This window comes from Pyxicephalus adspersus, chromosome 5, assembly GCF_032062135.1.
Source record: "Pyxicephalus adspersus chromosome 5, UCB_Pads_2.0, whole genome shotgun sequence".
Classification (NCBI taxonomy): Eukaryota; Metazoa; Chordata; class Amphibia; order Anura; family Pyxicephalidae; genus Pyxicephalus; species Pyxicephalus adspersus.
The window spans coordinates 146,557,078-146,570,017 of NC_092862.1; the positions used below are offsets into that span (position 1 = coordinate 146,557,078).

Below are 12,940 nucleotides of genomic sequence, written 5' to 3' on the forward strand. Positions count from 1 at the left end.
GAGTTCCCGATTTTTCCGTCTGTCCCAATACAGCCCATTCTGGTGTAAATGGTGTAATACTAAATGTTTGCGAGCATAACGGGTCACTTGACGCCAGAGGGCAATCCCATAAATTATGATAAATGGTGGTGGATGAAACTCCAGATTTAGGGCAGGTATCTAATATGCCCATGTAGTTTGCCCATCTAGGGGATACGTATGCTTTATGGAAGAGGCGGGGAAAACATTTCTCTATATTGTACTCCAGGTAAGGATTTCCCTAACACAGCTTAAGGAGCCGACTTACTTCTATCGTAGGGAAATGTCTCTGCCAGCCCTCTATTCTTCTATTGCTTTCTGTATGGATGAGCTCTTCTCTCGGAAAGCGATAACATTTTGAAATGGCCTTAGTGGGGCGATGGCAACATAACATCCAAAGGGTTAGGCCTATCAGAGGGCGACACTGATCTAGCTATTCTCGCACAAATAACCCTTGCATGGATTAAAAGAAATATAATATTTGCAATGAATGGAATTTTTTTCTTTAATTCTTTAATTCCGGAAATAAAAACGCCTTATGTGTGATTGGATTGAGAAGGAGGCGAAGTAAAACCTTGTGCGTTCCAATCCCGTAGCATGGTGGAGTTTAGTCCTGGTGTAAACTCAAGAAACTCAAGAAAACAGAGAGAGAGGTTTTTTTTTGGGCCGATTGTATTCAACATGATTCGTATAAAATATACAGCAAAGTGTGAAAAAATTCATATACAGTAAGACAGTTTTTTAGGCTTAGCTGAAACCTCTAGCTTTTCATATTAGAAGCATGCAGAAAAGGTTTTGCACTTCTGATTATAGGAAAAAAGAAAGTGGATCCTGGTGGGTCAGATAGACAAATATTGATATAACCCAATGGGTGAAGTCCTTAAAGTCTCTTAATTCCCGACGTGTTTCGCCATGTCGGCTTCCTCAGGGGAGCGTGAGACATACATAAATCAGGACTGGCGAAATGGTATGCCAAATCAGGGAGAGAGTAATCCGGATGAAAGTTTTTAAGATCTCCAATTTCAAAAAGAAGTGCAGATTTATATTCAGTCACAATTTTAAATGGAATAGTTTCCTTGTGAGTATTCATCCAATGCTCTCTTACAATGCTGAAGTACTAAGTAGTTACTATATTATCCTATTTATAATATTATTTTTAGAACCTCCTGAAGATATTCCAATACAGTGTTGTTTACTCGGGGGGTATTTATATATATTTTGGAATATGATCAGTTCAGTCAGTATCACAATGCAGAGAGTAGTGAGTAAAGTGAACTCCAAGGCCTGTGGGGCGTGAGGACTCGGGTCCCTTGCATTGGCGTACTTAATACATTTTTTCACACTTTGTGTATACGGGTCACGTTGAATACAATCAGCCAAAAAAAACCTCGCTATTGTTCAAACCCAAGGGTTGGCTGGAACATTATTACTTAACTCTACAACATTCATACCATACACAACTTTCTACGAATAACTTTGTGTAAACTCCCCATTGCCCCAAAGCAAAGGAACAAAGAAGAGCGAGCACTGAGCAGTGTTTAAGATCTTAGTGAGTGCCAAACGTGCCACAATTAAAATAGATTGCATAGAACTTGGTTAGGTAAAAGTTCCCTATGGGTGTGGAGGATAGCCATTGGGTGCCATGGAGGGTGAGGGATAAAATCTATTTGTATGTTATAATAGGAGGTACCATGGATCCAGTCTTTTAGGAGACCCAGCAATGCTGCTTGATTGTATAAGGCTATATCTGGGAAGTTTAGTCCTGCGTTTGATGTCGGTTGTTGCAGGATTATTTGGCTAGTCGCTGTATACCCCCCCTCCATATGAATTACTATAGAATTGATTTATTATATGAATATGATAATATGAATTCTTATAGGACTGATCGATACGTTATAATGTTTGGCGGGGCAAATAAATCAGAATAGTTTGTAGGAGAAAAAGTAGGTGAGGAAGTGTTATCCTTAATAATGCTACTCTACCCATCAATGAAGAGAGGACCAGGTTGTAAAACTTCTTCCCAAGGCTAATGGGAAATTTACTTCATACAATTGATCAGGGTTTTTGGGTATTTGCACACCTAGACAATGGAAGTGTGATTTGGCCCATTGAAATGGATAGCTTGAGCTCCGTGCTATGGATTTAAATTGTTGGAGCATTTGCATAATGTTTGGCAAGGGGGTATCAGGTTTAGAAATGAATAGAAGGATCAGCTGCAAATGCTGTTAGTTTTATCTCAGTAATACCATTTTTATATCCAAAAATTCTAAATTCTACATTTTACACCCCGATGCCATCATAAAGAGAAAAACTGCTCAGAAAAATAATAAACCAATAACAAATGTAAACTATTCTTCTCATTGGCTTGAGCAAAGCATCAGGATAGTCAACTATCTACAAGGTCCCTGGGGGCCACACAGCAAGTGCCAAAGGGCCACAATTTGGGCACTGGGGTTTTAGAATGTTCTGGATCTGTCCTTTTTGAGGGGCTTTAAACTCCATAAACTGAAGAAACTTGAGCTCTGCCACTCATAAAATCGTCCTTTGGTTGGTGATTGCAGTGTGTTTTTATTATAGTTCACATTTATGATTTCTTAAGAGAGAAGTGAGAGTTCCATGTTAATTCCAAGAAACACAAATTGCAGAATTGCTGACAAAATGAGAAATGTGAAGTGTATATAAGAGTGCAAGCAGGGCTCTAGGGGAAGCAGACACGACACAGACACCATGGCTGCTGCTCCTGAGACAGGTATGACCACAAATTGTTATATTCCAGGGATTGTTCATTGGAGATTGATAGAGAAAGATTGCAGTTTAGGTGATGATTTTTATTTGCTGACATAAGTTACTTAAAATGCAAGTATCATAAATAAAATTAGCCAATAAACTTTTATGACCAGACACTTTGTAGGGGTAAGTCCTATTCACTAATCAATGGCCTTAGGGAGCAAAGATAGAGCTGCCAGTTGAAGGCACCTACATGGGGGTGTCAGTTAAGCTGCAGATCCCTATGTCCCCTGCTGGTGGCACTGTGGTTTAGCGCATTTTGCATGTGCTTTTGCTGGTAATCAGGAGGTGACTCTACAGCAAACCATCTGCTGGTTGCCAGTGGAAGCACAAGCAAGGTGTGCTATACCACAGTGCCACCATCAGGTGACACAGAGAGCTGCAGGTTTCCTGACAAGGGGAATCATGTTACTGGGCATGTTTTAGGTGGGGGTGTACTGGTTTGGAAAAGAGTTTATGTAAATTTTAAAAGTTGCTCCATGCCCAGTGTGTAGAGGGAACAGGGAGCGGAAAGTCCGAAGGAGGAAAAAGAACACCAGGGGGTACAAGACAAAAGAGGGGGAGAAACATGGCGTATAACAGTAAAGGAGGAAAAAATTGGAGGGGTATAATATAGAGGGAGGATAGACTGGGCGATCATTTAGGCAAAGAGAATAGTCTGGGAATGTTATAATAAAGGAGGAATATATGGGATTCAGAGCCAGGTTTCTGAAAAGACCATGGCCTGGGGTGGCATAGCCACAAGAAGGCAAACTCAGAACTGTTCTAGCAGGTACTATCTCTATCATCTGGGAGCTGCTGTACCTGCTGCTAGAACTGTGCCGCTCTGAAGATTAGGGATGAGCGAGAATGCCTCTCTCATGATAATTTCCTCGAACTTCTGATGGGACCATTGTAAGATCAAGGAAGTCATTACAGGAAGATTCTCAGGGCTGCATTCATTCTTGCAGCTCTGGGAACCCACCTGTTTGCAATCCCCGGCACTAGAGGGTAATTACCTCTGGTGCCCGGGGATCGCAGTGGAACTGCAGATGAACTCTTAACTCTTAACTGCCTACAATCAGCTGTGACCACAAAGTTCCCACGGTCACCAGGCTGGGAACTGAACTGCAGATGAACTCTCAATGGACTCTTTTTTTCACCTTCTTGTCTCTCTTTCATTTCCCCCCTCTCTCTCCCAGACCTGCCTCAGCTGTTTGCAGTTTGGAAGTGCCTATTCAATCTCTAAGGAGCTGCAGCCAGCAGAAGCAGCACGTTGCTTTCATACTTACATGATTAAATTGTAAGGTTGAAAAAAGACATAAATCAACCACTAGAGAAATAAACATATCCCAGATATCAACCCTATAGACATAGCTGATCCAGAGGAAGGCAAATAAACCCTTTCAAAGCCTGGTTTACTACAACAGGGATAAACATTCCTTCCTGATCCCATGAGGCAATCACATTTTCACAGACCTTACAGTGAAGAATCCCTTCCTTATCCGGAGATTAAACTTTTTTTCCTCCAGATGCAAAGAGCGCCCCTTGTGCTTTGTAATGACATTACAGTGAATAAGTGAATAATTGGGAAGATAGTTCTCTATATGGACCATTTATATATTTATACAGGGTGATCATATCCCCCCTTATACGTCTCTTCTCAAGGGAGAATAGATTCAGTTCAGCTAATCTCTCCTCATAGCGGAGCTCCTCCATTCCTTTTATTAGTTTAGTTGCCCTTCTCTGCACTCTCTCCAATTCCACAATGTCCTTTTTGTGAACTGGGGCCCAAACCTGGACTGCATATTCCAGATGTGGTGTGACCAATGCTTTGTACAGGATTATGTCTCCATCTCTGCAGTCTATTCCTCTTTTAATACAAGAAAGTACTTTACTAGCTTTAGATATTGCAGCTTGGCATTGCATGCTGTTATTACCCTGTTTCCCCTATAATAAGGCACTGTCTTATATTTTTTGAAATGCCAAAATATGCCCTAGGTCTTATTTTCAGGGGGGCGTCTTATTTTTCCATGAAGAAGACTACAGTACACATTTATTGTTGAAAATCACTCATGTGCTATTGATTGTCCCCTTCTGATCACTGACTAACTTTTTTTTGGCTTCTACGGCCGGGTAACAGACTCTGTTAGGGCAGGGATCAGCAGCTTGCTTGTCTTTTGAAGTTACTTTCAGTTTCACTCTGCACTGCAGCCAGCATTGAGGAGTCACACAGAGGCACACAGTATCAGGTATCGGAGGATGTCTTATTTGCGGGGGGTGCTTTATTTTAATTGTTTGAGCAAAAATCGGGGGGTGGCTTATTTGATGGGGATGCCTTATCATCGGGGAAACACGGTAAGTCTATGATCTACCAGAACCCCCAGATCCTTTTCCATTTCTGACTCCCCCAAATGTATTCCCCCTAGACAGTATGAAGCATGCAAGTTGTTAGCCCCCAAGCGCATAACTTTACATTTATCTATATTAAATGTCATTTGCCACTTGGCTGCCCAATCAAACAGTACATCCAGGTCTGCTTGTAGATTATAGACATCCTGTATGGACTTAATTCCATTACATAGTTTGGTGTCATCTGCAAACACAGAAATGGTACTTTTAATCCCAAACTCTTTATCATTTATGAAGATGTTGAACAGTAAAGGTCCCAACACTGAACCCTGGGGTACACCACTAATAACCTTAGACCATTAGACCTCTGTCCATTTACAGATTGATTTTTCTAAACCTATTGACCCTAACAAGTACACTATATCATCTTCTACTCCACTGTCTACCTGTTTACTTACTTCCTCATAAAAAGAGAGTAAATTTGTTTGACAACTTCTGTCCTTAATATTTTCTAGCAGGAACTCCTTTATGTGGTTCTTTATCAAACTCTTTAGGACCTTTCCAACTATGGACGTTAAACTAACCGGTCTGTAAGTACCTGGTAATGACTTTGCTCCCTTTTTGAAGATAGGAACCACATTGGCCTTACGTCAATCCACCGGTAACTTGCCAGTGACTAAAGAGTCTCTAAAAATTAGAAACAATGGCGTTTGAAATAACTGAGCTCAGCTCTTTGAGGACACGTGGATGTAATCCATCAGGTCCTGGTGCTTTGTCAACCTTAATTTTATCCAACTGTTTCTCAATCATATCAATCCTGAGCCACTATGACTCATTTAAGGCATTGCTATTATGAATTTGGACTTGAACTCTGCCATTCTGTTTGTGTACACAGAGCTAAAAGAAGTGTTCAGGAAAACCTCCTTTTCTTTATCCCCAGTTACTATCCCAAAGACATCCTTTAGGAGGCCTACATTCTCAGATCTGATCTTTTTGCTATTATTATATTAAAAAAAAAATGAGGGGGATTTGCCTTACTTTCTTTTGGAATCTGTCTTTCATTTTGATGTTTTATCTCCTTTTTACATCGTTTATTTTATTCTTCTATATAGTTGATGAAGGTGATCCTTCATTTTTATATTTTTGGAATGCCCTTTTCTTGTTCCTTATAGCTTTTTTAACATCAGCTGTGAGCCACATAGGTTTTAATTTTATCCTCTTAAACTTATTACCCATTGGAATATATGTTTCAGTTTGCTTTTGTAGAACAGACTTGAAACATTCCCATTTCTGTTCTGTGTTCTTTGAGGACAATATTGTCTCCCAGTCCAAGTCACAGTGAGTCGCCCTTTAAAAAATGGAAAATTTGCTCTCTTAAAATTGAATGTTTTTATCTTTCCTGTTTTTGCAGCACGTTCTATCTGTGCTAGTAGTTGATTCTCTATTTCTTCTTTAGCACTGGGGGGCATATAGCAGACTCCGATAATTAATTGTGTGTTTTTCAACCCCACATTGAACTCCACCCATAATGCCTCAACTTCATTGCTTGTTCCATCCTCATGTTCCTCTTTCACATTGACTTTCAGGTCACCTCTTACATACAGACAGACACCACCATCTTTTTATTTTTATTTTTTCCTCTTTTTTATCTTTCCTAAAGAAAGTATAGACAGGAACAGTCCAATCATGTGAGGAACAAAGACAGGATTCGACAATACCAACCAAGTCATAGTGCTCTTCATTCATTAAGGCTTCCAACTCCCCTATATTGTTTGCCAGACTTCCAGCATTTGTCAACAGGTTCTTTAACCCCCCTGGCGGTAACACTTGGGGTTGCTAAAAAGATTAAAAAAAAAAAACACTTACCTTGTTCTGTGGTCGTCCCCCAGTGTCCTGCTGGTCCCCACGGGTCTTCAGGACATGTCTTCTCCCTCCAAACTCCAGCCGGTGAATGCAGAGACGATCTTCAGGGTTTCCCGGTGACGTCGGTGCATGGGTCAGTGCAAGGAGTGGTGGGAAATTCAAATAATGCTCCAGGTATCTGTTTTTGCATTGACCTGGCTTCATCTCAGGGAAGTGGAGACAATATGGTCACATGTTCGTAGAGTGCATGGATGGCTTGGTATCTTGTACGGCAGGGACTACCATCAGTAGTTTGGTCAGGAAAGTGTTCAATTGGTATGCCAGAGGATGTCTGGAAGCATACGCCTGTTTGCTGAACATACAAGATGGGGAAGTGATAATGAGAAAGAAGGCTGTGGGAAAAGCAAATATGACCCTTTCTATACATTTGTAGTACAAAATTCCTGCCCTGATGATGACTGAATCCCACAGTTAGTACCAGCAGGAGTAGCAGTAGTAGCATCAGTAGTAGCAGCACCAACATTTGTACAATTTTTGTTATTTTTAAATTTTGTGATGTGGATAAAAGGAAGGGATGAAATTTGATGGGCACAGTGTGTCTCCCAGAAGAGAAGATGATGATTTTCATGTACTGGATGAGAGTAGATATAAAACAAATTTCTGCCTACAGGGGGTGTGATTGTTATTGAGGGAGCTCCAGGGTAATGTATTATATTCACTGTTTCCATCTCCCCTAGTGCAACTTAGATGACCAATGAGCCAATCAGTCCAGAGGGGGCGAAGCTTGGCTGGAAGAAATCTTCTTCCTGTTATCTTGTCAAAACATCCATAACAGAACCTCTTTCTGTCACCACTGTTGGTGGTTTGCTTAGTAGCTCCCTAATGCTTCTACCTATACTCTAGTGAGTTTTGGATCCAGACCCAAGAGGTTTAGTTTGAATCAAGGATCCATTAGCTGCTGCTGGTCCATTATGAGGCCTACATTTGTTGCCAGTCCTATTTGGACCTGATAATTACATTTTAAAACACATCAAGAAAAGCTGGCTAACATTATTAGTGTGTAATGTATATGTAGTATATTCCAAACTGCTATCAGATGTTTCAGTCCATTTGGCCATAAATATTGCAGTGTATAAAATCACGGCTCTCTGTTTTCCTGTATCATTTTCAAAGTTTTTTTTATATTATAGTGTTTGTTGTTGTGTTTTTTAATAAATATATAATCTACATTTTATGTCTTTGCATTAAATTGGTAGGTACCAAATTCCAAAACATAGACAATCATGAATGGCCTCTACTACTAAAGTTGAACACGTACCTGAGTAGTACAGAGAAGGCTGGACCTCTGACCATTTACAAGATGAAACTAGAGCATGTAAAGGATCAGAAGATATGGAAATTTGGAACTGAGAAGGCTGATAAGAAAAACAAAGTGATCATGATGGTTGGGGAAACGGGATCTGGTAAAACAACGCTGATAAACACTATAATCAATTATATCTTTGGTGTGAAGTGGGAGGATGATCACCGGATCAAACTAACTGCAGAAAATACTAAGAAGAGTCAAGCTCACAGCCAAACATCCAGCATCACCATCTACCAGATCAACCCCGAAGATGGCTTCCGAATCCCATACTCCATAACCATTATTGACACACCAGGATTTGGAGACACTAGAGGGACAAATTTTGATGAAAAACTTATGTGTAAGATACAAAAGTTTTTTCAAAAATGCATATTCCCAGAAATCGATGCCATTTGTTTTGTGGTTCAGTCTACATTGGCTCGGTTGACTTCAACACAGGTATACATCTATGACAACATTTTATCCATGTTTGGGAAGGACATCAAGGAGAATATAGTCTTCTTCACCACATTTGCAGACTTCCAGGAACCAATTGCTCTCTCTGCAATTACTGAAGCTGAAGTTCCCTGTGCACAATCTGAAGATGGAAAACCTGTGTACTTCAAGGTCAATAACATCATGGTGTATGCAAATAACTGCAGCGATGAAGAGGCCAATAATTATGCCTACAACTATCATAAAACATTGTGGGAAATGGGAATGAAAAGCATTGAGAATTTTTTTGTACACTTTTTGCCTGGAATTGTCAGTAAAGATTTAAGTAAGGATGTCCCGGCCGAAAAAAATGCTTTGGATGTAATTTTGTATGACTTTTTACAGAAATACAAGGTCTTGATGTATAAAAAGCATGAACTTCAACAAACAGAAAACGCACTGAACAAACACAAGATGGAGTGTGAAAAGAACGAACGTTTCGAATTAGAACTGACAGAAACAAGAAAAAAAAAATAGATTCTTCTGAACACTCAATCAACTGTCACAAGTGCAGCTCCACATGTCACCGTGACTGCTTGGTCTCTTTTGACGCACTTGTTTGTTTGTGTGAAGTTTTTGGTTGGAATGTAACTTGTAGAGTGTGTGGTCATGACAAGAGCAAACACTTGTCAGAAATGTTCTGTTGGGTAACTGTGGTTAAAACCAAAAAGAAAACTTATTCTGAAGTCAAAGAAAAATATGAAAAAGAAGACAACATGGCGATGACTCCTGATAACGTTCTACAAAAATTAAGGGACGACATCAAGAAGACAGAGGATGAGGGTCAGAAACTTATTCAGGAGACCGGTAAACGTATCCTAAAGTATCCTAATTAGAACTACATCTGTGCAGCTTACCTGTCCACGTTCCAGTGCAGAGTGCCATCTTCCTTCTCCTCTTTTCATTCCAGACAGTCTTCGGCCATCTTAATTCGTTGGATTGACATTTATTCATCCCAGCACAAGCTAAGTAAATTGAGATTAAAAATTGTCCTTGGCAATCAAAGAATGTGAATACACACCTCAGCTTTGACTGGGCAATCAGGCAGGTAAAACACATTATTGCTAAGGAGACTTAGCCAACTTAATGTCAGAACTCACCAAAGCTTCTGACCCTGGCAAGGTGCCACTGGAGGGTCCCACCTACCTTCTTTATTTCCTAATGCAAATATACAGTGGGAAATTATAAAGTATGTGTGCTGGGGGCTACCCACTGTCTTTTTACCCATAATTACCATAGAGTAATCACTTACATGAACTGCTACATTTGAAAACTCAACATTTATATAGAAAAGTTACAGCATGGTTTGGGAAATTCCCCAGTTGGACACAAAGGGATCTAATTAAAAAAGCAGTGAATCTGACATTCACGGACTATAAGACATTTAGGCTATGTACACGTCAGATGCCTCTCGGCCGATACAAGCCGCAGGGCTCTTCTCGGACAAGAATCTGACGTGTACAGAGGCCACCCGATGTCATTCATGAATCTGTCCTGACGGTTCCATGAACGATGGAAGATGAACAACATTCATCTTTCAGTTGTTTGTTGTACCAAAATCTAGCGTTTATAGGTAGCCTTAAGCCGCATACACACGTGCAATTCTTATCGTTGGAAAGGATCTTTCACGATCCTTTCCAACGATAAGAACCGCACGATGCATGAACGAGTGCTGTACATACATCACCGTTCTGCTCTATGGAGAGGGAAGGGGGAGAGCGACGGAGCGGCACCCTGCTGCGCACACTCCCTTTTCCCTTGCATTAGGATCGCTCGTCGTTCATCGCCCGTGGATCCGCCAGGACGGATCCACAGACGATGAACGACACGGGCTGTACACACGCCAGATTCTCGCCACACTGAGCCGATTATCGGGCGAGAAAAACGTGTGTACGTAGCTTTAGTCCTTTGTTATAGAAGACTGGAGACAGGGAAGTTTTTGCAAAGTCATGTCCTAGAATGACAACTCTGCTCATTCATACATGCAGTATGGTGTGTATGTGTTGTCACCTTAAAACAGGGGGTAAGTTATTAGAAAGATCATTAAGTAAAAAGAAGGGAGAGTCTGAAAAAGAATTGAATGGCACCACCACATCTAAGGGCTGGTAAACTGAAATAGATTAGATTCATCTTGGGTTTTGATGCGCTTTAAAGCCATCTGTGATTTGGGATTTCTGTATTATGCTGGTTGCTCTGCTAACATTAAATATATAACCAAATACTAAATGTTAAAATAATACAATGTAAGCAAGAATCTAATAACCACCAGATGAGAAAATCAAACTTTGTTGTACAGGATAGAAAATTAACATTAATTAGTTATTTTGCTAACTACATAGACTTTAAGACTTCTGATAAAGCAGAATCAACCATGGCAGGTAATGATCCACCAACCACTGCCCACCCCAACCTCCTCTGATCACTCAGATTTGTGTAAGGTGGGTGATGATGGGCAGCTGCCAACCTGGAAACTAAGCTACGCTCGCACAGATGGTGAGGTGGCAGTGTGGTTGCTACTTCCTTATACACATGAAGCCTGTGCTGTGACCACCCATAGGAAATGAATGGGGGGGGGGGTTGGTAAGTACCATCCATTGTATAATATTGATTTATGAAGAACCAGCACTGTGGTTTGGGTAGCCCAGCATCTGGCAAGGAACATCTGTCCTTACTGCCCATCTTAGCCTTTTATTATTATTATTATTATTTTTAAACAGGATTTATATAGCGCCAACATATTACGCAGCGCTGTACATTAAATAGGGATTGCAAATGACAGATTACTACAGACAGTGATACAGGAGGAGAGGACCCTGCCCCGAAGAGCTTACAATCTAGTAGGTGGGGGAATTTCACACACAATAGGATGGGAGATATGTAGTGGTGGGAAGTAGTGATGGTTTCAAATGACAGAAGAAGCCGGGTAGGCAAGTTTGAAAAAATGGGTTTTGAGCGCTCTTTTAAATGAGCAGAAAGTAGGAGTAAGCCGAATAGGATAAGGAAGACCATTCCAGAGAGCTGGGGCAGCTCTAGCCTTAGTCTGCAAACCTCTGATCTAATCTTAAAATGTTTGGTATTATGTATTAAATGTGAAACAATGTTGTGCAGATATGATTGCAACCAAACTGTTACCCTTTTTCTGTAGCTATAAAAAATATAAAAGAAATAAATTGCATGATAATGAAACTGATTCCAGCTGCGTCCAGCAATCATTCAGAGACATTGGGTGTGATTATCAAAACTCTAGAACTGGAAGATTATCATGGGAGGACCTGGGTGATGCAGAAAAACTAATTAGTTGACCCATGATAGCCTGTCTTCCCTAATAAATCAGGTCCAATTTTTTGGGTAGGGGAAAATCCAGTGGTCAAGGGGGAATAAAAAGTGCCTCACCAAAGATTTTTGAAGAAACTAAAATCCAACATGTCTCGGGGCCAGCTGGTTTCTTCATCAGGGACAAAATACATTCAAGTCATTCAAATGCAAAAGGCTCATGGGTACAAAATATATAATAAAATCATACAGAATTGCTTAGCATTTTTTATTTTATGACTTTTTTTTATTCTAAAAATCTGAAATTTATCCTATGTAGGGCTAACAGAGTCCACATTTCTTAGTGAAGGAATATGTTGGCATTGGCTAGGCTGCTCCTGAATTCATGGTGGTCTTCTTGGTATCTCCAGGGGGGAAAAGAGATGAATAAAAGCACCAGCAGACTGGCCTGGACTAATGTATTCCCTGAATGAAACATATGTACTCTGTGTCCTCTACTGAGGGGATATTCCAGGTCCAGAGCCCCTGTCAAATCCTCTCCGGGGTCAAGAAGTCCCCTATGAACAAAATAATGACTCACCACCTTAGGAACTACCAATGCAGCACACTGTATTTAGGGGCCTCAACTTTACACTTTTGTGCTTATGTTGGTGGCCATAGACAGATGTCTCAGGATCAGTCCCATAGATAATATACTGTATACATATATTGTAGTTTGACTATCAGAGATGAAAATGTTACTGTGTCTGGGAATTCTCTAAGTCTGATGATTGGTGGCTTCTTCCTGTTGTTAGGAGTATTTCTCTTTATCTAGTTGAGGGAACAATC

The 12,940-nt window shown here is 40.5% G+C and overlaps 1 protein-coding gene across 1 annotated transcript; it reads left to right on the top strand.

Annotated features, from left to right (window-relative positions):
• Positions 1–2,689: 2,689 nt before the first annotated feature.
• On the top strand, positions 2,690–12,368 carry LOC140331777 (uncharacterized). Its single transcript, XM_072413053.1, has 2 exons — positions 2,690–2,767; positions 8,256–12,368. Exons 1-2 carry the CDS (start codon positions 2,746–2,748, stop codon positions 9,314–9,316), a joined length of 1,083 nt encoding a protein of 360 aa, XP_072269154.1. The 5' UTR covers positions 2,690–2,745; the 3' UTR covers positions 9,317–12,368.
• The last annotated feature ends 572 nt before the right edge of the window (positions 12,369–12,940 follow it).

Coding starts and splice junctions, on each gene's coding strand:
- LOC140331777 (XM_072413053.1), top strand. CDS start 2,746: ATGGCTGCTGCTCCTGAGACAG. Junction 2,768..8,255: donor GGCTGCTGCTCCTGAGACAG/GTATGACCACAA, acceptor TTAAATTGGTAG/GTACCAAATTCCAAAACATA.